Here is a 25,440-nt window from a genome sequence, read left to right on the forward strand (position 1 = left end):
GAACGGAAGGCTGGGACAAGAACCGACGCCACGTGTCCCGTCCGACAATCAACGCAACACGCCCCCTTCACACCGCGGATTGGCCTTTCCCGGCTACCGTAATGCACAAGCTCCTGGCGAGCACTGCGGCCCGGAGCGGAACTACGAGTGGCAAACTTCCGACATTGAACTTCCGGCCTGGCGGCGGCGTGTTTGCAAAAATCGTGTGTGCTGATACTCCGCGGCGCCCGGTGGCTGCTTTGGGCCTGGCGGCTGCCCAGCGGTCCGTGTGAAGCGGGAACCGTGGGGACGCGGTTGGGTTCGCGGGGTGAAAAGCCGTCGCTTCCGCTCGCCGCCTGCGGGCCGCCGAGGGCTCACCCCGCTTGTCATGGACTGCAGTCGGGATAGGATGGTCGCCGTGGTCCCCGGGCAGTTCGACGACGCGGATTCCTCAGACAGGTAGGCGGCCGGAGGCCACACACGGACAGCTCAGACTCCGCGTTCCTCTCGGGCAGCTGACACCTGCCAGGTTGGGACTGTGGTTTCCTCAGGGTCGTGAAAGCTACTTGTCAAGGGATCTGGGTTCCCAGCATGATTAGCAGAGTTGGGGGTAACTGGGGAACGTGGGGCTTTCCCCTGCCCCGCATACAGGGTTCCACACATTCAGCGTATTTTTACTTCCACTAGAGATAGTGATGAACAAGGCAAACCAGATCTCTGCTGCCTGTTTGGAAAGGAGCGCAGACGCAGATAGTTTAAATGGGCGCATGGAGCAGGAAAGTCAGATTTAATAGCTTGGAAAAACGCTTGCCTGACATAGACAGGGCTCTGATTCCATCCCCAGTACGAAACCCACAAAGAGTCCAGATTAAATGTCTAGAAGAAGCAGAGGAGAAACAACGTTGGTGACCAAGCGGACTAGTGAAGGCTCTGTGGTGCATTCTTCTTGGCTGTAAAAAGAAAAGCGAGAGGCCACAGCCTAGAGCACAGTGGAGAGAATTGAGGAATAAGGGAGACCAGCCAGGTAGAGCCTGACAAGTGGCTGAGAGGAGTAACGATCCTGTTCACGTCCTATGGCGCCAAAGGAAGGCTTCTAGCAGGCACAGGGAGTCATTTGATTTGTGGACTAAAGGACAGGTCAGTTACGTAGAAGCTGCTCTTGGGGAGTAAGAGTGGAACAGAGAACCAATTAAAACACACAAACGGAGCCGGGCGTTGGTGGCCCACGCCTTTAATCCCAGCACTCTGAGAGGCAGAGGCAGGTGGATCTCTGTGAGTTCGAGGCCAGCCTGGTCTACAGAGCGAGTTCCAGGACAGCCTCCAAAACAATACAGAGAAACCCTGTCTGGAGAACCCAAGACAAACAAAACCAGGTTCGAACATGGTGGCTCTGTGATCACGGAATGATTTTGAGGTAGCAGTGTTGAGCTTCTCTGGTTAAATTAGATGGGAGGTCTGATGAAAGCAGTGATGGAAAACTTCCCATTGGAAAGGGGAGAAAATTAAATATAGTCATTTTTGAAACAACAAGGAATTCTGTGTGCTTTATGTCATGGAGATGATATTATCAATTAATAGTGGTATTAATAAATATATTGACCATGCTGTGTACCAAATCTAGTGTTAGGGAAATGTTGGTAGCTACCGTCTTGATTGACAAAAGGGCTGTCCCTTTTTCTAGGGGAAGCTGATATTAATAATGAGGCAAATTATTTGTACTAAAGTGAAACGGTGAATAGTGCAGAGGAGAAACGAGTAAATAGCATATCGTGAGTCGGTAGAGGGTGAGTGGGGACTAGCAAGAGAAATGAGAGAGCTCTCCAGGCTTCTGGTTGCAGGTCCTCTCACAGGAGTTCTCCCTGAAGGGTGATGGGAAGAGGAAACAGCCTGCTTTGCTGTCAGTGTGTATGGCAGTGACAGCGCACTGCTTGCCCCCTGTCCCCGTGCACACAGGACACTGCGAGGACAAACCGGTGCTCCTCTGCTGGATGCGATTTTGCCACTGAACCAGAGAGACATGCCGCTCTCCAGACACACTTTTATATGCCACTCCTGGGCGGGGGTGGGGTGTGCTCGTGGCACCTGGTAGGTAGACAGAGGCTTGCAGTGCTGTATGTACAAGACATTCTCACAGCAGAGGACTGACTGCTTCAGACTGAGGACACATAGTTGTCACTTTAACCTCTGGGTTATTAGATATGTAAGTGAAGTAGTAATTTATTACACTTAAATGATGTCCTAATAACTTGCAGTTACTTAGCAATTGTCTCTTCTTCCTACTGATGCCCATAGGCATTTGAAGCCCTGTGTGCTGTAGCCAATTAATAAATTGGAATTGATAGCCGGCGTTGGTGGTGCACGCCTTTAATCCCAGCACTTGGGAGGCAGAGGCAGGTGGATCTCTGTGAGTCTGAGGCCAGCCTGGTCTACAGAGTGAGTGCCAGCACAGGCTCTAAAGCAATACAGAGAAACCCTGTCTCGAAAAACTGGAAAAAAAACAAACAAAAAGCCCAACAAAATAACTGAATTTATTTATTTAAAAATGCAGGGAGCCGGGTATTGTGGCACAGGCCTTCAATCCCAGCAGTCTGGAAGCAGAGGCAGCAGATCTCTGAGTTCAAGGCCAGCCCGATCTACATAGTTTATTTCAGGACAGCTAGAGTCACACAGTGAGACTCTGTCTCATAAAGGGGGCTGAAGAGGGGTGGGAAGGAAGGGCTGGGGATTTAGCTCTATGATAGAGTGCTTGCCTAGAAAGGGCATAACTCTGGGTTCAGTCCTCAGAACTAGGGTGTGAAATGGCTATTTTTAAGGTCTGGTGAGGTGACACACATCTTTAATCTCAGAACCAGGAAGGCAGTGAAAGGTGGATCTTTGAGTTCAAGCCCAGTCTGGTCTGCATAGTAAGTTCCAGGCCATGGCTACATGGTGAGGCAGACACTGTCTTTGAAAAAAGAAGAAAGGAATGGAGACCCCTTCACTAATTTATTTGCATGTCATCCTTGATGGGGACCCATGCTAATGCTGGAATTGTTCCTGTTGTATTGTGTGATGCTGAATCAGGCATTATGTCTTTTTAGGTAGTACATATTATTAGTTGTTTATATGACTACTGGCCTGTTCTTTGAAAGGTCAAAGCTGGCAACAATTGGTGGAATTTGGTGTTAAATGTGTTTTGTTTGGGATGTACAAAGTTTCATAAAAATTGAACCTGGCACCGGTTGTGGTGACACGCTTTAATTCCCTGTACTCATGAGGTAGAGACAGGCAGATCTTTATGAGTCTGAGGCCAGCCTCATCTTCAAAGTGAGTTCTAAGACAGCTGAGCTACACAGAGAAACCCTATCTCAAAAAAAAAAAAAAAAAAAAAAAGAAAGAACAAGGAAAAGAAGTAGATGGAACAGATTGGGAAATGTAAGGGAATTTTTTTGTTTGTTTTTGTTTTTTGATTCAGGGTATCGTTGTGTAGCCCTGGCTGTTTCGGAATTTGCTCTGTAGATCAGGCTGGCCTTGAACTCACATAGATCTGCCTGCTTCTGCCTCTTGAACGCTGGGATTAAAGGCATGCACCACCACCAACACCCAGCATTAAAGGGATCTTTAGGATTGTATGTGTGTGTACATGTTTTTTCTCCTTAGAGGATGTATAAACATGCCAGAACATTCTTATGTCTAGTGAAAGCACAAATGTGAAGTCAACTCAAGCAAAAGACGGTATCCTACTTAGAAACCTTCAGAATGATGTGACAGAGACGCATGGCCAAGGTGAGATTGATGAGGAAGACTACTATGACTATGACAGTGATTGGTGCTGGGATGATGGAACTGGAAAACTCACCAAGAGTTCTACCTGGAATGGAGGCAGTAACCCGCAGGTACAGGAGTCACTCTGTGAATCTGCATGTATTGTGTATGTGTTTGCGTGTGTGTGTGTTCCTCATTAGTTCTCCACTTTATCTTTTCTTTGTGTGTGTGTGTGTGTATGTGTGTGTCTGTGTGCACATGTGTGTTCACAGACCTCTGTGCATGTTGGGGGAGGAAGAATGAGCACCAGACTCTGGGAGCTGGAGTTATAGATGTTTTGGGACCCCCTCCCCCAGCTTCTTACGTGGGTGCTGAGGTCCTGTTCCAGTCCTCATAGCTACTGAACCATCTCCAGCCTGTCTACCTTGTCTTTTGAGGCATGATATCCCACTGAACCTGGAGTTCACCATTTAGCCAGCCACTGGCCAGTGACTTCCAGAAAACCTCCTCTCTCAGCTGCCCTGGTACTGGAATCATAGATGTATGCCACTGAATTTGCCTTTTTATGTGGGTACTGAGGACTGAATTCAGCTCCTCAGGCTTACATGACAATTTATGGACTGAGCCATCTCTTCAGCTCTGTGTAGTATTTTTTAAAAATACTTTGTGGCTGGACATGGTGGCATATATCTTTAATCTGAGCACTCAGGAGGCAGAGGCAATTAGGTCTTTGTGAATTTGAGGCCAGCCTGGTCTACAGAGCTGAGTTTTAAGACAGCCAAGGCTACCCAAAGAAACCTTGTCTGGAAAAAACAACAATAATACTATAAAATAAAAAAGACTGTGGTTCTATAGGTTATATTTATTGATTTGTTCCTTTGTCTTTTTCATATTTCCTGTATTTGGATTCTTTGACCAATTAGTAAGTTTGAGAGTTACTGAAGTGTTGTGAGATGTATGAACTTAAATGTACAAGGAAAAGGCCATGACTAGGCAGCTAACTGCAGACTGCTTAAGGAATAGCAAGGGAGCTGGGAGAGAAGCTTAATGGTAAAGCATTTGGCCAGCCTACAAAATTTTGATTCTGGGGTTTATCCTGACTGCCCCAGCACAGCAGGAAAGAAAAACCATTGAAACTCACTGGTAATTAAAGAAGTGTCGCTGGGCTGGTGGTTACAGTTCTGTAGTCCCAGCTACCTGTGAAGAAAAGAATTACAAGCTCAAGGCCAGTTTGGAATACAAAAGAAGTTTTGGCAACTCAGCCAGTGTGGTGGCACACACCTTTCATCTCAACGCTCGAGAAACAGGCAGATGGATCTCTGAGTTTGAGGTCAGCCTGGTCTAAAGAGTGAGTTCCAAGACAGTCAGGACTACATAGGAAAACCCTATGCGGATGGGGTGCCTGGTAGCTCCTCTGCTGAGTCACTGGTGAGACTGGGTAGTTTGCGAATGAGTTGTGATATGATGTATGTATATTTAATGTTAGCTATTACTTTTGGTTGCTGATGATTATTAGAAATTAAATTGTTGTTGCGGGTACAGTGCACTTGCCTGCCATGCATTGCAGCATGACAAAAATCAAATCAGTTAGTCAAACATGTATATGATAGGAAACGCTGGTTGATTTTTATCTACTGTGGTGCTAAGAATCAAAGCAAGGACAAGTATTATACTACTTATATATATCCCAAGGCCAAAAGTTATTTTAAAACTTAAAGGGGCTGAAGTTAAAGAGGTAGCTTAGTGGTTTAGAGCTCTTGCTACTCTTGCAAAGCACCTGGGTTCAATTCCCACAACCTACATGACAGCTCACAACCACCAATAACTCCAGTTCTGGGGATCCAATGGCCTCTATGGGCACCAGACACCTTGTGATGTACGTACGTACATACGTACGTACGTACGTACATACATACAGAACATACAGAATTAGATAACTAAATCTAAAAAAATATTTACATTAAATTTAATAGAAAATCCTCCTAAGCTTTTTTACAAATAGGACAACCCAGCCTCGAGTTTCATGCTGAGATACAATAAGACTGAATCAACAATTATTCAGAGCCCTTTTTATCTATGTTGCTGTCTTTAAGATTTAGGTATTGTTTCTGCTTCTCCTTGGTATAATTTAAGATCGTACAGAGCACCGGTCTAAGTGCTGAGCCTCAGGTTCTCTCATCCCTTTTCCTTTCTTGAGGTGTCAGGCTTAAAATAAAATTGCTATAATGAATTTAATGTTAGCCTTAGCTCTTTAGTAAACACTTTGAAGGTAAATACATATTCTCAAGTACCAAATCTATGAACTAGTTAAATAAAAAAAAATCTAACATTATTCATAACAAAAGATACATTGAAGGGACATAAATAACATGATCTGTGTTCTAGTCAGCAACCTTAGAAATGCCTTTTTAAAAATTTTATTTACTTATATGTATGGGTGCTTTATCTGCATATATATCTGCACACCATGTGCATGCAGTCATGAAATGCCCAGAAGAAAAAGGTTCTGGATCCACTAGACTGAAGTTATGGACAGTTGTGAGCTGCCACATGGGTACTGGAAATCAAACCCATTCTGGAAGAGCAGCCAGTGCTCTTAATTACTGAGCCATCTCTCCAGCTGTAGGAATCTTGCCATCTCTCCAGTTGTAAGAACCTTAAAAAGAAAAAAAAAATCTTAGAAAATGTGTTTCTTTTGTAGTGTGCTCCTGCATTTAATGATGCTTTCATAACTAACTGAGAGGGGCATCAGGGAAGATGGTTCAGCAGGTAAATAATTGTACTTGGTATCAAGTCTGACAATCTGAGTTCAATTCCTGGGACTATCAGGTGGAAGAAGAAAATCAGCTCTTCTTAAAAGTTGTACTCCAACCTCCGTGTGTGTGGTGCCCTTCCCCAAAAGCATTAAAAAAAAAAAAAACTAGGGAAAAAAGAATGTAATTATGAACCTTAGATTTGAATTTACAACTAATCCTATTTTAAACTAATTTCTTTTAGGCAAATCGCCAGAACTGCAATTCAGCCAAAATGTCTACTCCAATTGACAAGTCCTTGAGAAAATTTGAAAATAAAATTAATCTAAGTAAGTTTTTTAAAGATACATTGCTTAGCTGGGCAGTGAATTTGAGACCAGCTTGTGGTGATATATTGTATATGATCTAATAAAACTTTTCTGGAGATCAGAGTGCAAAACTAGCCATAGATGCTAGGCAATGGTGGTGTACAGCTTTAATCCCAGGATTCAGGAGACAGAGGCCGATGAATCTCTATGAGACCAAGACTACTCTGGGCTACATGAGAGTGAATCAGTCTAAAAGAGAAACAGAGTTCATATATATAAAATAGGAGCAGGGTCTCAGATTCTGGTAATTAGTCTCCAGCCACATTGAGGACAGGATCCCGCCCCCAGCTTTTAGAGGGGAGAACTCTCTGGTGGCTGGCTGCTTTGCTTTTCTGATCTTCAGCTTGAACTGAAATATCTGTCTCTGGATTTTTATCAGTAGTGCTATACCAGCCTTGTCTTCAGAGTGGGTTCTAGGACAATTAGGGCTATACAGAGAAACCCTGTCTTGAAAAACCAAACAAAAAGCATGGCCTAACTGGTCTGAGAAGAGATTCTTCCAAATGCTGAAATGTTAGGCATTTTCGTTGGCTCAAGAAGTAAATGTATTTGACCCACTGATAGAGCTGAATGAAGAAAAGTAACTTTTAGTGTTATTTTAATTCATACTTTTTTTTTTCCATGACAGGATTTCTCTGCATTGTTTTGTAGGTTGTCCTGGAACTCGCTCTGTAGACCAGGCTGGCCTCAAACTCACAGAGATCCGCCTGCCTTTGCCTCCCAAGTGCTGGGAATAAAGGCGTGCACCACCAACACCTGGCAATTCATATTTTCTTAGTTCTTGTTTTTCATCTGTTGTGGGAATATGAAGTTTCAGATACTCATTCCAATTCTTATCTGTTCTGCATTGGATTTTGTATTAAAACAGCTAAAAATGCTATTTTGTTTGGTTAGACACTTTATGATGGTGTTAATGATTTAGTTGAAAGCCAGCCCTCGCTTGAAATATACTGCTTTAAAAATGGAAGGCTATCATTTTCTCCTTGCACCATCTTGACTCTCTATAAACTGTAGCTTTAGAGAGTGTACTGTTATACATATCAAATTAATGTATGTATTTTACAGTCTTTATGATGTACCTCTAACTTGAAACTGAAGTTTGCAGAGTTAAACTTTAAATACTAACACTTGTGTTATCTATATTGTACAAAATAGTATCTGAGATTTAATATGTAGATCCAGTGTTTTTGAGTATTATCTTTATCTAGAATTTTAGAATTCTGACTCAAAAATCACACCTGTAGTGCTGAAAGTACATACTATGAAGACAATATTTTAATTTGTTACTGGCTTCCTAAGTAAACTATGTTTTAATTATTTTTGAAAACTATAGAGGGGGAACTTTGAGGGGGAAGTGTCCTGTTCAGAGACTGTTAGTGTCTTTGTCGTTTGTATTGTTTACATTGTGAGTTTCTATATTTTCAGATAAACTGAATGTTACTGATTCTGTCATAAATAAAGTCACCGTAAAATCTAGACAAAAAGAAGCAGAATCGTAAGTAATGTTTTCATTATAAAGCGTGGTTGGTAGAGACCAATTTTCTGACCGAGTAGCAGAATTGTAAGGGTTTGTGGATTTCAGTTTAGACTAAGACATGGCTGACTTTTCTTATGTGCTAATAACTGGCATGATCGTTGCAGTATAGAAAATAACGAGTCCAATAGCAGTGTTAAAACTGAACATGAAAATCAGTTTTCCTCTGGTTTATTGCCATGTCCACAGGGCTAATTGCTTTCTGAGTGGCATCTTAGTCACTTGGTATTTCACTGACCTGCCTGTCTGCCTCCTTGTATTGGAATCCTTGTTAGGTTAGTGTGTTGGATTGAGTGTATATGTGCTGAAGCAAATCAAGAATTTGAAGATGATTTTGAGATAAAATTCTAAAAAAAAGCAGCCTTATAACTAAATGAGCATTTCTTTACTAGTAGAATCATTTAAGAGTTAAAGGACAGTATGAACGCACAAGTATTTCCTTTGTTAACTGTATTCCAATTGCTTTTATTTAATGTCTCAAGAATGAAGGACTTTCTCTTATACACACATTCTTATTCCTCTATTCTCCCTCTCTCTTTTTCTTCTCCATTCTCTCCTCTCTCCACTTTCCCTCTCTCCCTTCCCTCTGTATGCGTATGTGAAATATATTTCAAAGATAACGTTACATGCACACGTGTGCATGTGCACTCCCCCCCTCCCGTAGGCATATCCAACCTGTGGGCTCATAGGTGAGTGCATGTGACTGAGGATAACAACAACCTTGGTCCAACAGAAAATTATAAATTTACTTAGAGCATGAGGCTTGTTGTTTCTGTAGTTTCTTCAATCCATGACTCTCAAGTGAGCTTTGTAGGTGACTGTGGAAATACCAAGAGGGGTCCTGGGAGATAGTGGGGGGTGGAGCAGTAAAAATGTTTGTCCTTCAAGCTCACAACCAGAGTTTGATCCCTGATGGTGGAAGGAGGGAACCAACTCCCAAAACTTGTCTTCTGGTCACCAGGTACAGGTGGCAATCTCTTTTCTACACTTCATTCACACACAAGAATAATACATGGAAATAAAAGATTGGACATGCCTGCTAAGGAGAATTGACTTGCATGTGCAGAGAAATTGAGTTTTACTGAGTGAAGAGTCTATATCAGATTAGGATGAAAAAAAATTTAAGAAAAATCCTTAAGAATTGTCACAAAATCATATACATTTAGAAGTTTCATTCTGGCTTCTCACTGAGTTTTAAATATCTTTATTTTTGCTTAGGTATCGAGTTAAAGATAAGGCGGACAGAGCAACTGTAGAGCAGGTATGCTTGACATGTGCTGCATGGTCTGGTGTGAAATTAGCATTCCTTTGGTATTTCAATTGTGCCTTGTTTTAACTTCCTTGCTTGGTGTTAATCGCACCTAAAATTGCTCTGGAGTAAAGTCAAGTTCAGTGATTAGCATTTTGCCATATAATGGAACCACTAGTAGGTAAGGTAGAGCCATGGGCCTTCCATATCCCTGAAGCGACTGCACTGCTTCCCCCTTCTCAGCTTCCCTGGGAAGGCACCGACTCTCAGACGAGAACTTTTTTGAAGCAGAGACTATAGGAATTTTATTCTCTTTCCCATTATATATATTGAATATCTGCCATGAAATAAGTTGAGTACCTACCTACCATGTACCTAGATTATGTATAGATGAGGGGGAAAGGAAGAAGGGACAAGATGCCTTAAAATTTCTAACTAGACACCTCTTTCTTACATGTGCTTTATTCTTTGGAGCAGGTGGGGTGCTAGCCCCAAGTTTCTTATGGGCAGCAGGACACGATTGAAGTTTACTCTGTGTGTGTGTGTGTGTGTGTGTGTGTGTGTGTGTGTGTGTGTGTGTGTGTAAGGGGGGGAGGAGACAGAGGCAGACACACAGACAGATGCTCTCAGTAGTCCTTGCTGGACTGAAACTTGCTGTTTAGACCAAGATGGCCTCAAACTCACAGAGAGATGCCTGCCTCTTGCTTCCTGAGTGTTGGGATTAAAGGTGCATGTCACGTGATACAGATTTTTGATGTGAAGAAAATTATTTTTAAAATATTTAAGTTATTATTATTGCTGCCTATCTGGGCTGTCCTCTACTCATATGTGTATGTACAATTCCACATTTTGAAATAGCAACTTCTTGACCTGTAGCTCTTGACTTAAGATTTAAATACCCTTCTTTCCTGTACTCCCAAGCTAACCTGCAGTCCAGAACCAGTTTGTGGAATTCATGAATCATTGGACACGAAAGAGCTTATTTATAATGTTAGCTTATTATTGTATGTTGTACTGGCTAGGTTTTTTGTTGTTGTTGTTCATTGCTACAAACTAGAGTCACCTGGGAAGAGGTGACCTCCACTGAGGAATTGCCTCCATGAGGTTGGCTTTGTAGCCAAGTCTGTGTGCCAGCCCTCTGTGCATGGTGCCACCTCTAAACAAGTAGTCCTGGGTTGTATAAACAAGCGAGCTGAGCAATCGTTGGAACGCAAGCCAGTCAGCAACTTTACTCCATGGTTTCTGCTTCAGTTCCTACATGGAGCTCCTGCCCTGACTGCCCTCAGTGGTGAACTGTTTTCTGGAAGTGTAAGATGAGAAACCTTTTCTCCCAACTTGTTTTGGTCATAGTGTTTATCACAGCAATAAAAACCAAACAAAAATGTGTGTGTGTGTGCATGACGGGGAGGCAGTACCTATGTGGAGGTCGTAAGACAACTCTGGTTGGTTCCATCCGTCCACCTTTACGTGAGGGGGTTCTGGGTGGCAAGCACCTCTTTTCACTGAGCCAGTTCATCACCCTGGGTGTGTGCTTTTATTGTCCTGTAATTCATTTTGTCTGATTTTTTTCATGATTGTACTTAAAACATTTCTTTTTAGGTTTTGGATCCCAGGACAAGGATGATTTTATTCAAAATGTTACATAATGAAGACATAGCAGAGATTCATGGCTGCATTAGCACTGGAAAAGAAGTGAGCTTTTGTTGGGATGACAGTGTTCTCATGTTAGTTTTCTTATTTTAAATACCAAGGAAAAGTAAGGCACTTTATAATTTATGCCTTTATAAAGAAAAGGAGCTGGGCATTGTGACACACACTTTTAATCTCATTACTCAGGAAGCAGAAGCAGGTACATCTCTGTGAGTTCCAGGCCAGCAAGGTCTTCATACCAAATTCCAGGCCAGTTGGAGCTACATAGTGAAACCCTGTCTCAAAAAAGAAAGAAAAGGCTACACACACTGGATAGTTTATTAACAATGTTCCTAGAAATTATGTTGCTTGATAGTTAGTTTTTATGAAATTATATACCTTACCCTGTTCACTTTGTTGTATCTCTGAGGCTATGTGCCCAGCAGTGAGCTTCGATTTTCAAATAGCACAGTGGTCCTCAGTCCCAATTTAAAATTACTGTTAATGAATGAGGGCTATTCATTTCTGTGAGCTAGTTTTTCTTGTTCATTTATTTGTAAGTCTAGAAAAAATAAGTGTGACTTGAAAAAAAAGCTATATTAGTACTCTTTTCTTGCTATGATAAAATACATAACCAAGAACAGCTTAAGGAAGGAAGTTAATTTTGGCATAGGGTTCCAGAGGGTTAGAGGTTAGAGTCCATAATGGCAAGCAGCAAACAGGAAGCAGAGAGGGTGAACTAGAAGTGACCCAGGCTGCTAACCCTCAAAGCCTGCCTCCAGCAACATACTTCCTTCTCAAAGTCCCATAAGCTACACAAACAGCACCACCATTGCAACAGGCGTTCAAATCCATGAGCCTGTGGAGGATATTGCTCATTCAAACCATCACAATTAGCAACTCATTCTGTGGGAATTAATTAGAATAAGAAAATTGTCATTCCACTTAAATTGGACTTTTCTATATACATTATGCCTCATGTAACAATAGACTACATTCAGAGAAATGAGTCATTAAGCAGTTTTGTGTAGTAGGAAACCAAGATGTTTATGATATAGGTGATACAATCGAATGGAATCACTCTGGTATATGGAGCCTGTCATTGACCAGAGTATAACAGGGTGGTATATAAATATATGCTGGAGGTGTGTTTATATTGGTCCAATGTTTCATATTCTCAGTCACACCTTCAAGAGATGGCAGCAATGCAGATGTTTCGGTTTACCTTTGAGGTTAGAATCCACTGGAAAACTGACATTAGTTATTTAACCATGCCTCATTTCCTTTGTTTTTGCTTAAAATAGGCTAATGTGTACTATGCTAGCACGGCCAGTGGAGAAAGCAGAGCAATCAAGATATACAAAACTTCTATTTTGGTGTTCAAAGATCGCGATAAGTATGTAACCGGGGAATTTAGGTGAGTCCAGATTCTTGAATTCCTTTTTCCTCAAGTGTTAAAATAGTATAATGCAGTGATTAAAGTTAAGAATTTTTTTCTTACTTTAGATTTCGTCGTGGCTACTGTAAAGGAAACCCTAGAAAAATGGTGAAGACATGGGCAGAGAAGGAAATGAGGAATTTATCCAGGTAACTGGTAGTGTGTGGGTTGGGGGTGGGGTTCCCATGCTTAGTTATGTCTGTCTCTGTGTCTGGGCCCTACCCTTTAAAGCAGAAAGGTCGTCCTTAGACGTGTAGCTCCATTACATATGCTTAACTAAGTAGAAGAATTTCCTGAGTCTTAAGCCATATGAAAACATAGAATTTGTTCTGAGGAAGATAAGACTTTTACAGGATTTTAGACAGTAGTAAGTGACATGGTGATGATAATGCTGTCATTAAAAAAATAGCAGGGGTTTTTAGATAAATCTTGTCAACCCTTGAACTCTGACTAATAACTTGCTTTTCTTAGTCTAGTTGGGACACGTTTATGTACTCATTTTGCCATAAGTACTGTAAAGAAAGGACACGTAACTAGTTTTCTCAAAATTTGTGGAGGTTTCTTTCTCCTTTTCAGTGTCTTTTAACTTTTTATGTGATATCCATAAATATAATTTGCTGTTAAGTCAGTACCATTTGGTTTGGAAGTCCTTTGAAATCTTCCTGTGCCCAACTAGCCACTAGGTGTGTACAGTGATTTTTATTTTTGAGATTAGTAAACTCAAAAGATAATTGTTGATGTAGTTGCTATATCTTATCAATTCTAAGATGTACCCTCCACCCCTCACAGTGTTTGGTTTTTTGTTTTTTTTTTTTCCGAGACAGGGTTTCTCTGTGGCTTTGGAGGCTGTCCTGGAACTCGCTTGGTAGTCCAGGCTGGTCTCGAACTCACAGAGATCCGCCTGCCTCTGCCTCCCGAGTGCTGGGATTAAAGGTGTGCGCCATCAGCGCCCGGCTGCGCCATCAGCGCCCGGCTGCGCCACCAGCGCCCGGCTGCGCCACCAGCGCCCGGCTGCGCCACCAACGCCCTGCGACCCCCCACAGTTTAACACCTGTAGAAGTGGATTAAGTGCCACAGGTTATAGGATTTAATAGTTATCAATGTTTTGATGTTCTTGGTGTCACATAATAATGCCTCTTAAAACTACTGGCTTATGAAATAGGAATATAGTTGAGAGGACTTGGTCTGTTTTCTAACAGTACTATTCATGCCATGGTCTGCAGCTACTGTAATTTGTTTATATGCCTTTTGACTTTCCAGTTGTCCTTTTGTCTACATCACAGGCTAAGAACAGCAAACATACCATGTCCAAAACCAATCAGGCTAAAAAGTCATGTTCTTCTCATGGGCTTCATTGGCAAGGATGACATGTAAGTATATGTATGGGAGGTCAAAGAATTCCATGGTGAAACTGTATTTTATGTCCTGTGAGCTATGTACTAGATAAGTCTCTCCCGTAGTTCCTGTCCCGAGTCTTTCCTGCAATGTTAGGGCCTAACTGTTATGATTTACCATTGTGAAGTTTCACCACACTTCAGAGTAACAAAGTTAACCTTATTTTTGAGGACTGTTTAATTTATTAAAGCGCTAGAAAGTACCTGTAATTGTCAGCATTGTGGAGTGGTATCCGTTATTCCATAGTCAGTACACATGACAAATTGCAGAAGAGATGTCCATGTACCCATAGAATGGGTCAAGGGAAAACTTGGTCTTGATAATTTTGTCGTTCTGTTTTTACTTGAGGCCTGCACCACTTTTGAAAAATGTCCAGTTGTCAGAGTCAAAGGCACGGGAGTTGTACCTGCAGGTCATCCAGTATATGAGGACAATGTATCAGGATGCTAGACTTGTCCATGCGGATCTCAGTGAATTCAACATGCTGTGAGTGTGGTTTGTTTCTTGGAAAATTCCCATTATTTCATGTTCTTCAAGAAATCCAGATCTATAAAATCATGCTGTATTCTGTTGGGTTCCCCGTGATAGGAATTAAGATGTGCCTTCAGTGAACTTAGTCACAGAGGAGACCATTGTGAATGAAGGACTGAGGTTATAGCTTGGTTGGTAGAACAAGTGCCTAATATGTGTGAGACTTTGGATTCCATCTCCAGCCCCACAAGGTGTCAGGGGAGGGGGCATGCATTTTTAGCTAACTTAATGGACTTTGAAATTTTCTCAGTTTTCCATCTTTTTATTAATCAAGATAGCCCTTATCTGCTGTAATCATTTATGAATTACTTGAGATGGAATTTTGGTTTTTGTTTTTGTCTTTGCCTGACATGGGTTTGGTTTCTCTGTAGCTTTGGAGCCTGTCTTGGAATTTGCTCTGTAGAATAGGCTGTCCTTGAACTCACAGATATTCGCCTGCCTCTACCTCCCAAGTACTGGGATTAAAGGCATGCACCACCACCGACAGGCTAAAGTGGAATTTTTAAGCCAGATATAGGCTTGCCTGTAATTTCTGCATTTAGGAAGGAAAGGCAAGAAGATTAAGAGTTTGAGGCTAGCCTGTGCTGCATAGAGACCCTATTCAAAACAAAAAACATTGACACAGGGTCTCTACATAGCTCGGCTGTACTAGAATTCACTTTGTAGATCAGACTGACCTCAAACTCAAAGAGATATACTTGCATTGCCTCACGAGTGCTGGGATTAAAGGTGTGTACCACTACACCAAGCTAAAATTCTGGCCTGACCCTCCCACCTTTGCCTCCTTCAGCAAATCCTACCAGTGTGTGCCACCACAGCCAGTTACAAAATAGATTAAAAAAACAAACAAACAAGACTATAGCAGTAACTTCTAACCTCTGTGCTTATTGTCCATAAGGTACCATGGTGGAGATGTGTACATCATTGATGTTTCTCAGTCTGTGGAGCATGATCACCCACATGCGTTGGAGTTCTTGAGAAAAGACTGTGCTAATGTCAATGGTGAGCAGAACGTGGGATTTCCTGACAGCGTCTGTGTATGCATTTGTAGGAGAAGGTCTTGTCACTGAGTGAGGGTGTAGTCTGACATTAGAACACTTTGTTTGCCTCTCAAAGGGAAGACCTTGCATTTGATCCCTAGCACTGACAGTGCCACTTAAACCATTGGCTGGCAACGCTCCATTTTTATATCTTTTTCTGTTTACCAGTAGGAGTAGTATTTCCTTTGTAGAACTCTCATTAACGCTGTTCTTCCTGACAGATTTCTTTTTCAAACATGCTGTGGCTGTGATGACTGTTCGGGAGCTCTTCGAGTTTGTCACAGATCCTTCCATCACTCCTGAGAACATGGATGCTTATCTCGAAAAGGTAAGATGGGCTGACATGAGGAATAAGTATGACTTGCCTTTGTGTACACATCTGTGGGACTCGGGTTGCTTAGTGTAATTATTTATTTCCATAACCTCTTAGCACTTCTCATTTCACAGTGAAATTAGAAATAGCAAAGATGCCAGTAAAGCCAGGTTTCTTGACTTTCCTCAAGATTACAGAGATTATCTACTTCCATGAATGTTTAGTAAGAAAACTGCCAGGGTATGGGTATGTGGCAAAATATGCATTAAATGCATTTCAATTACTAAGCACTAAATGCATTTAAATTACTCTGCAAACCATTAGTTTTCTATCTTTAGAACTGTTTTTTGTTTTTTGCTTTTTTTTTTTTTAATCATCAAAGACTGAAACTGTACTTACTAACCCCCACAGCAATCTGGAAACTACCATTCTGGTGTCATTGAGCTATTCATGGTACTGCTAATAAGTAAAACCACATACTGTGATTTTCATTTTTTTATTTACTTGTACACATGTGTGTTTGTGTGACTGTATACTACGTGTGTGCAGATGCCCAAGCAGGCCAGGAGAAGTTATTGGATCACCTGGAGCTAGACTTGCTGGTAGTTATGAACCACCTGAAGTGTGTGTTGGGAACCAAACTCAGGTCCTCTGGAAGAGATGCAAGCACTCTTAACAATTGAGCCATCTCTCAGCTCCTTGTTTGTCCTTTGTAGCTGGCTTATTTTGCTCATCTTGCTCAGTGTTCATCTGTGTTCTAGTGTGTGACAGAATTTCCTTCCTGGTTTAAGGCTAGATAGGAGTCCATTATGGACCATATTTTGTCTAGATTCTCATTTGTCAGTGGACATTTGGGTTCTCTTCCTCATGTTTCCGTTATCATGAATAATGCCAGTGAGAATATGAGCATATAAATATCTCCAAGTTTTGGAGACCCTACTGTTGATCATACTGTTCTGCAGTTTTGCTTGACACTGCAAGGCTTACAGTATCTCCGTATTCTGGCCTGCACTGGTTGTCCTCTTATCTGGGGAGCCATCCTAATGGGTGTAAGGTGGCATCTTGTTATGAGTGTGCTGAGTGTTTCTCTACTAATGGGGGATATTAAATACATGTCCAGAGACCGCCTGTTTTAAGCAGGCCATTTGTCCTGTTGTGAACCCTGGCTATTCACTTTTCATCAGCCCTGAGCTACTGTGTGTTCTTCTGCCTGTGTGTCCCGTCCTGTCCCGTCGTCCATCATCCCTCCTGTCCCCCCCACCCCCACCCCTGTCCCCCTCACCCCCTCACCCCCACCCCCCCACCACAGGTCCTATTCCTTTCAAATAATGCCACTCCCTATAAGCCTGTGGGGTCCATCTTTAATTCAAACCACCAAACATGTATTGACATGTATTGACTGAGTAACTATCAAAGTATTTTTATCCCTAAACCATTAGTATTGAGTCTAGTGTTTGTATTTAAAAATAAAACAGAATAAATGTTCTTTTGTTCTCTCTCTATATTTCTAAAAGATATATTTTTATTTTAATTATGTTTACATATGGGTATGTGCGTGCATGTGTGTAGATGCTTGTGTAGGCCAGAGGCATTGGATATCCCTGTAGGTGGTGTAACAGGCAGTAGAGCTCCCCAGCATGAGTATTAGGAATTAAACTCTGGTCCTCTCGAAGTATAGCACATGCTTTTAATGACTGAGCCACCTCTCTGGCCCTCTCCTTATATGTATTTTAACTGTTTTAGAAGTCAGAAGAACCCTGTATAAGGTCTTCGTCACCTCTGTTCCAGTCACTTTGCCCAAGGGGCTTTCTTGGTGTAGTAGCATTAGGGCCACATATTTACCTTTCTTGTGATTCATTTCACTGACTTTTCAAGAATCAGGAAGTGGTTCATGCCATCAGTGGCGGTGCACATCTTTAATGCCAGCACTTGGGAAGTATAGGCAGGTGGGATCTCTGAGTTGAGACCAGCTTGGTCTACATTTTGAGTACCAGGACAGCCAAAGCTACACAGAGAAACCCTGTCTCTAAAAACAAAAGGAAAAAAAAAAAAAAAAAAAGGAGAAAGGTTCATAATTGGGTCTCAGTTTTTTTTCTGATAAAGATTTTTGCTAATAGTTTAAAAATAAGTTTTTTTTTTTAAAGCTTTGTTTCCTAGTTGTCTTGGCCATGGTTTGGGTATGGTGTGAGTGGTGCTGGTGCTAGGATGTGGGGCCTTGGATAGCCTATGCCAGTGTTCCACCACTAAGCTGCACCCCAGGGTTGAGCTTGAAGAAGGGGACTAAAGGTAAGTTGAAACTAGAGGGGTGTATTGTTTCTTTTTAAATTGCTCACAAGTCTGGTACAGAACCAACCTACATTGTAGAAGCTCGCTCTAGGTACTTTCAGAAGTGTGAAGACACATATTAAGATAAAGAAAAAAATAGTTCATTACAAAATAGAAAATGTATCTTTTCTAGGGTGAATATAAAAATAATTTTTTGCTTTCTCTCAAAGGCCATGGAAATAGCTTCCCAAAGGACCAAGGAAGAAAAGACTAGCCAAGATCATGTGGATGAAGAGGTGGGGTTTATTATGGTTCCACAGCCTTGGGGAATACATGGGGGGTTTGTCATGGACCTGTGGGGTTTTCTGCCATGTGTTTTGAGACAGGATCTTTTCATATAAACCAGACTGTCTTAGAACTAGTACAGGCTGGCCTCAAACCCACACTCATTGTACTTCAGCTGCTTAACTGTTAGAATAATAGGTATGTGCCACCATTCCCAACTAATTCCTGTGTTACAGTGTTTTTCATGTTTTTGTTTTTGTTGGTAAAGCATGAACTTGATTTTATAGGTAGTTACATGGCATATAATTTACATTCAATTACATTTTTGCACTCAGGAACCTCTTAACATTGTTTAGGTAAAGTTTTGAAAGAGCTTGTGGAGTTTATGAGTTAAGGAGGAAAAGACTATTAATTTGCAAGTATGAATTTTTAAATGACCTAGGTACTGATTCTATAAATATAACAGACTTTAAATATTGATACTTTGTTAAAAAATAAAATCAAACTAGTCCTAAGAAGTCAAGACATCTTTAGTCCACAGCAGGCTTATTATTACTGTATTTATTATTGTTTTAATTGTAGTTTATTCTGCTCAGAAGTTTGTAGCTGGGTGGTGAAGTCCTACATAGTAAGAATACGTGTGTGTTCAGTTGCTGATAGGCAGGCAATCATTGCTAACTCTAACTTCATCTTGTCCTTCCTCTTTGGAAGATGCTTTTTGAAATTAGGATGTATGAGAGGAGTGTTATTCTAAGGTTCATCTAAAATAGACTCTTTTCTTCCTTAAATCAGTTGTAAAATTTTATTTTTATCTTATCAAATTGTTTTTAGCTTACCACATAGCAAAACACAAAACTAGTGGGTACAAATGTTGACGGAAAGTCATTGTTGGAGATAACAGGTTTCTGCGTCATTGATAGAGCTACAGATGCTGAAGGAATGGAGGAGTATAGGAATAATGGGTTGATTTTGCTTTCCTCTATAGGTGTTCAAACAAGCATATATTCCCAGAACCTTGAATGAAGTGAAAAATTATGAGAGAGATGTGGACATAATGATGAGGTTGAAGGAGGAAGACATGGCTTTGAATACGCAACAAGATAACGTGAGTAGCTTGCTTTGTCTACGAGCCTGCTCTCACATGAGACACTGGCCCGAGCTTCATCCCGGCCTGGTGCTAGTGACATGGTCAGCTCCTTCCTATTAACTTGCTTCCATACGCAGTAGCTGTAAAGGGGGTACTTCTGGATGCATTTGCATGTGTTCAGAGAACAATAACTAGTAAAAAGGCAGATTCATAAAGAAGTTTAGGATAAAAATGTAGTAGATTGATAAGCTATGTATTATTTCCATACAAATTTGAAGAAATGCTTAAAATATATCATTTTGAATTATGTGTGCATGTATGTGGGGGGTGGTTTGTGCACATGAGTAAATTCGGGTGTCCTTGGAAGCCAGAGGTGTTAGGACCCCTGGAGCTGGAGTGAAGAGGGGTTGTAAGTCTCCCCACACAGATGCTGGGGACCACACTTGGGTCCTTTGCACGAGCAGAACACGTTCTTAGCCCCTGTACATCTCTTCAGTCCCCTTGAAATATTTTTTGTTGTTGTTGTTAATGGATCAGAAGGTAAGCCCTTGAGGCTTTGCAGCCATGTAGAAAACTTAGCTGTTTATGTAAGTGTTTATAGAAAGACAGAAGAAATATTCTCCAGATTTTCATGCATGAAACAAAAGCATTAAAAAAATTACTATGCGTGTTAGATGCATGTGTGAGAGCATGCATGCCATGGTGCCTATAGGAAGGTCCAGAGGACAGCTTTGTCTGATCACTTCTCTCCACTCTTGTTTGGCTTCAGAGGATGGTAGCAGGCAGTCATGGCAAATGCCTTTATCTGCTGAGCTAGCTCTCTGGCCTAAACACACTTAAAAAAAGACCAATTTTATGTGTCAGTGTGATTGCATGTAAACATTTCTGTATGTGCCCTCATTCCAGAAGAGGTTGTTGGTGCCCTTGGAACTTTCTGAGCCATTGAATATAGGTGCTGGGATCCTAACTCTTGTCTTCATGATCAAGCATCTTGCACTATTAGTCACTGAGCCATCTTCCCAGCCCCTTGAAAGCACTTTTAGTAATAACTACAACTCTTGCTATGCAGACCTACTGATGAGAGTAGAATAGAACTGTTTGTGGAGTGGGTAACATTTCACTGACAAAGTTAAGAGTTAGTATTCGCTGTCACCTGGTGGGTTGCAAGTGCACCCGAAAACTATGAGGCTTTGACTGTATTGGGCCTGTGCATGCATACCTGGCACATAAGAACGGTGCAAGCTACTTTCTGTGTTACTGTGTGATAGATTTTATATAACACGAGTTCTAATAGGTCTTAATAATAAAAGCCGGGAGTCAGATATAGGGGAAATGCTGAGAGATCAGAGAGAAAAAGGAGCAAGCCAAAGCCACCTTCACCTCTCCAGCTTCCCAGTGGAAAGCAGATGGAGTTCCTGTTTCCTCCTTCCTGTATGCCTCTCTGCACCCAGCCATCTCACTTCCTGTCTGTCTGTTAGCTAGTGGCAAGCTCCACCCTCTGATCTTCAACAGGCTTTATTTGTACAGGCAAGATATCACCGCAGTTTTGAGTACATTCTCAGAATCACAGGAGACAGCATCGTGTCCAGTGTTTTATGGTGTAGTATGTACATATCATTGTTAATTTTTGTTTATTCTTTTTCCTTTTTGTTACAAGATTCTATACCAGACTGTCACAGGACTGAAAAAAGATTTGTCAGGAGTCCAGAAGGTATGGAGAACATGTGTTATGGTTGCTTTCTAACACATTCATTATTCTTGTGTGTTTACTCATAAGTGTGCCACAACACATGTATGGTGGGTCGCCAGAAGACTGCTTTGGGGAGTTGATGACTCTATCTACTTCCTAGGTCTTTGGGATCCAACTTAGATTGTCAGACTACCTAAAGAGCCATCTTGCCAGCCTGTGGAAACTATGTTTAAAAGATATAAAACTTACTGTAAAGTAGTATTAGAATTAAATTTGGAGACGAACCTGGTTTTTGTGTCCCTGAATTCTATTAAAAGTGAAATATTTGTCTTTAATCCTGACCTGCTTTGGTTGGGGTATTACTGATAGCCATACAATCTTTTGGGGAGTTTCTACAATCAGTTTCAAAAAATGTCAGGGCTGGAGAGCTAGCTCAGCAGTTGAGAGCTCTTGCTGCTCTTCCAGAGGACCTATTCAGTTACCATGACTGTTCATTAAATTAGCTTATTGCTAGTAATGTGATTCATAAAAAACAGTTGTGAAGTCACCCAACCAACCAGATCTTTCTTATTGTTGTTGTTATCATCATCACCATTATAATTATTATTATTTGCCTCTGTTTCACATTTCACATCCTTTCAAGATCCAAACTCAGCCATCCGGCTTGCTAAAAGCAGCAGCAGACTTGCCTTGTTGATTTAGGTCACCGATATAACCCTAGTAGTCAGACATGTGCCCAGCCTACAGCTGTAAATGTAGCCCCACACATTTGTAGATGACAGCATCATGTTGCAGTGTCAAAAGATTGAACACCTTGTGCTAGCTCCTTTATTTGTGTGTGTTCTTGAGTCCTACCGGAGTGAATGAATGCTGTCTTTCTCCCTGATGTCGATTCTGCTATTTTTGATGTTTCAGTGTGTGACTTCAAAGTGTATCTGGCATACTCATATAAAGTGCTGGCAGTAGCATGCTGATTAACAAATAGATAAGTAATTGGCTTCAAGTAACATGGTTCTTTAATAACTTCAAGGTCCCTGCACTCCTAGAAAGTGAAGTTAAGGAAAAGACCTGTTTTGATTCAGAAGATGCTGGAAGTTCTGAGTGCTCTGACACAGACTCTGAAGAGCAGGGAGATAACGCCCAATGCAAAAAGCACACTGCTGACCCTGACCTTGATAAAAAGGTTAGCCAAGATCTTTATTTCTCTTGAGTGTGGTGGCTCGGAAGCATCAGTGCCTTTATTACTAAACTAATTGATTTAAACAAACCAAAAACAGGGTTTCTATGTACAGCCCGGGTATCCTGGAACTCACTCTGGCCTTGAACTCACAGAGATTCACCTGCCTCTGCCTCTGCCTCCAGAGCGCTGGGATTAAAGATGTGGGTTACCACCACCAGGCATCAGTAGTGCCTTTAATTGTAGTTTCTGTAAGTAAATATGAACTTTGCTTGTGGAGTAAATTAGAGACTTGGCTGCTATTAGGAGCTTCTTCAGTGTCTTCACTGAGGACATTGAGCAAATATTTGTTTCTTTCTAGTCTTTATTTCTCTTAAAAATGGAGCTTGTAAACATCAAGTAACATACAGGGATATTGATTTAACTATATGCAGTTTCAGCAAAGTTCAAGGGTCAAGGTGTAGTTCGGTGGTAGATGGGCTGGTGCTGAGGGCAGGAGGGACGTCCCAGACGGACAGAAAAATAACCCTCATAGGAATACAGGCGCCTACCCTAGCATGTGGGTAATGCTAGGTGTGGGTGGGTGGGTGGGGGAGCATCATTTGAGCCTCAGGCGTCTGGACAGCAAAGTGAGGCCCTCCTGAGGGAGGGAAGAAGGCAGGGATATTGGGGGAGATGGAAAAGAAGTAAGATGGAGGGAGCCTCAAAGAAAAGTTGTTACCCCAAGTTTCACCAAACTAATCGTTATTTTTATGCTACATTTACTTTTATCCTGTTAACATAAGAACTTTAATTTAGTTCTAATAATAGTCTGAATTCTCTGAATGAATGTAATTTGTTGGAGGTGTGTTTGCTTTTTACAGGAAAGAAAAAAGATGGTCAAGGAAGCCCAGAGAGAGAAGAGGAAAAATAAAATCCCCAAACATGTGAAAAAAAGAAAGGAAAAAACAGCCAAGGCCAAAAAAGGCAAATAGAATGAAGAACTCTGTTACGGACATCTCTCAATTACTTTTTAACCTCAAGCAGAAGTTGTCGCTTGGTTACCACATCTGAGTCTTTACCATCTCACTGTTGGGGAAGACTGGGTGTGGTCATGTGATTGCCTCCACAGCCCAGAATGCCGGGATCCAGTCAGTCACTAGCTCTGCTTTTAATGGATTTATTAAAGTACTATTTTATTTATGTTTGTTTGTTTTTTCAAGGTAGGGTTTCCCTGGGTAGCTTTGGAGCCTGTCCTGGAACTCTCTTTGTAGACAAGGATGGACTCGAAACTCACAGAGCTCTGCCTGTCTCTGCCTCCTGAGTGCTGGGATTAAAGTCGTGCACGACAACCACCCATACTATTTTAATGAAGAACTTTGTACATTTTATTTTTATATATTTCCTCCTTAAACGTTTTCAGAAGCACCATAAATTTTAATGTGATGGACATCTACAGCCTTTGTAAAGAACATAAAGGCACTTGGACAGACATGGGAATATTTGTTTTCATTGTACATGCCAAAGACATCTGAAATCAACAAGTTCCACTCGTAAGAGAAGTCATCTGGCCATGGTGTTGCTGTTCACAGTAGCTCTGCTCTTGTTTGTTCTAGTGCTTTTTGTCATATGATCCCACTGTGTCTTTAACATTTCTTTTCAAGCCAGACTTCTCAGCTCATAAGCCATCTCCCATCTAGCCATTTGTCATGTTCATTTGCTCATCAAACATTTAGGTGTTTTAGGTACTGTGATAGAGCAGTGAACAAAACAAAATTACTTGCTCTGAATGGCTTGCATTCTTTTAGGGAAATGAAACATTAAACAAAATAAGTAACATTCTCCTAAGAGGTTATAAATTATATATAGAGATAATGCTGAATAAAGAGAATGCCTAGGGAGAGAGAAGGCAGCACAGCGAGATTCTTGACAAAATACTTGAAGCCAAGTTGCACTGAGCTTCCTGGCACTGCAATGGTTAAATGGAAGGATTCTAAGTTCTGGCCAGCCTGGGCTGCTGAAACAGATGAGGATACAAACAACAAAGCCAAGTCAGATACATTAGAAGGAAGAATACTCTAAGTAAAGCAAACAGCCAGGGGGAAGGCCTTGAGCAGCAGGATGTCCACAGTGATCAGAAACGGGGCCGCAGCATCAGAATTAAGTATCGTGAGATCTGACTGTGTACTGCCTGTGAGTGTTTAGCAGAAGGGTGACAGGATCATACTTGTCTTTTGAAAGCAATGTCCTGGCATCTAGAGAATTGAAGCAAAGGTGGAAGATGATTGTGCTTGTCAGTTCGGGTGAGGGATGCTGGGAGCTTGGCCTAGGATGCTAGAAGTAGCTGTGGAGTTAGCTTAAGGGAACAGATGGGTTAGAACAAAATAGTAAAGAGGGCTTCAGGGGCTTATGATCCAAGAAGCCCCCGAGACCATGAGTTACTGTGATGAGAGAGACATGTGGATGGGGTAGACTTACTGGCAGGGTCACTGCACCAGATAGGTACCTTACACAGCAGCAGGGTTTCTGTAGACGCAGCTTCCAGCCACTTTGATGGTGGGTTATAGTGGGGAGTAGCTGAACTCTGATCATCCCAGAACATGCTCCTTTCTGCTTTAAAGCTCAAAATGTGAAGTGGGGTTTCAGTGAAACACAAAAGTAGTCCTAAAAAAAAAAACCCACTTTACACAATACAGAGAGCAGACTTACCAGCTCTGTGCACGGTTGTGTTATCTTCCAGGTCTTCTGATTCACTTAGACAAGTGTGTGTGGATTTATATTTTACCTTTAAAAGGTGCCTTCTGTTGTCCCAGCATCAAGGTTAAATCATGTGGACTCAAAGCTAAGTCAAAGCATCATTGTGTCTGCTGGTACGGGGCTATAGCCTAAGTTGGTGTCTTGAAATGCTGTGTTACTTAGATCCTAAATGTCCCCCCAAGATCATATGTTAAAAGCTCGGTTCCAAGTTGATAGTGGTATTGCTG

At 41.5% G+C, this 25,440-nt stretch overlaps 1 protein-coding gene across 3 annotated transcripts; it reads left to right on the forward strand.

Annotated features, from left to right (window-relative positions):
• The first annotated feature begins 60 nt into the window (after positions 1-60).
• On the forward strand, positions 61-23,659 carry Riok1 (RIO kinase 1). Of its 3 annotated transcripts, none has more exons than XM_021224982.2 (18): positions 61-438; positions 3,619-3,854; positions 6,721-6,805; positions 8,270-8,339; positions 9,597-9,639; positions 10,879-10,935; positions 11,227-11,319; positions 12,561-12,673; positions 12,763-12,843; positions 13,978-14,064; positions 14,438-14,575; positions 15,519-15,622; positions 15,882-15,988; positions 18,469-18,534; positions 19,509-19,628; positions 21,268-21,321; positions 22,331-22,483; positions 23,341-23,659. In XM_021224982.2, exons 2-18 carry the CDS (start codon positions 3,648-3,650, stop codon positions 23,449-23,451), a joined length of 1,689 nt encoding a protein of 562 aa, XP_021080641.1. In that variant the 5' UTR covers positions 61-438; positions 3,619-3,647; the 3' UTR covers positions 23,452-23,659. The 3 variants fall into 3 exon arrangements, with proteins under 3 accessions (XP_021080641.1, XP_021080640.1, XP_005066432.1); XM_021224981.2 differs by having other exon boundaries at positions 3,656-3,854; XM_005066375.4 differs by lacking the exon at positions 10,879-10,935 and having other exon boundaries at positions 3,656-3,854.
• The last annotated feature ends 1,781 nt before the right edge of the window (positions 23,660-25,440 follow it).

This window comes from Mesocricetus auratus, unplaced genomic scaffold (assembly GCF_017639785.1).
Source record: "Mesocricetus auratus isolate SY011 unplaced genomic scaffold, BCM_Maur_2.0 Super-Scaffold_100013, whole genome shotgun sequence".
In the NCBI taxonomy this organism is placed as follows: Eukaryota; Metazoa; Chordata; class Mammalia; order Rodentia; family Cricetidae; genus Mesocricetus; species Mesocricetus auratus.

Bases quoted from the DNA above. Each gene is read 5' to 3' on its own strand.
- Riok1 (XM_021224981.2), top strand. From the start codon at position 368: ATGGACTGCAGTCGGGATAGGATGGTCGCCGTGGTCCCCGGGCAGTTC. The intron at 3,855-6,720 runs GTACAGGAGTCA...AATTTCTTTTAG, and splicing joins ATGGAGGCAGTAACCCGCAG to GCAAATCGCCAGAACTGCAA. The intron at 10,936-11,226 runs GTAAGATGAGAA...ATTTCTTTTTAG, and splicing joins GTGAACTGTTTTCTGGAAGT to GTTTTGGATCCCAGGACAAG.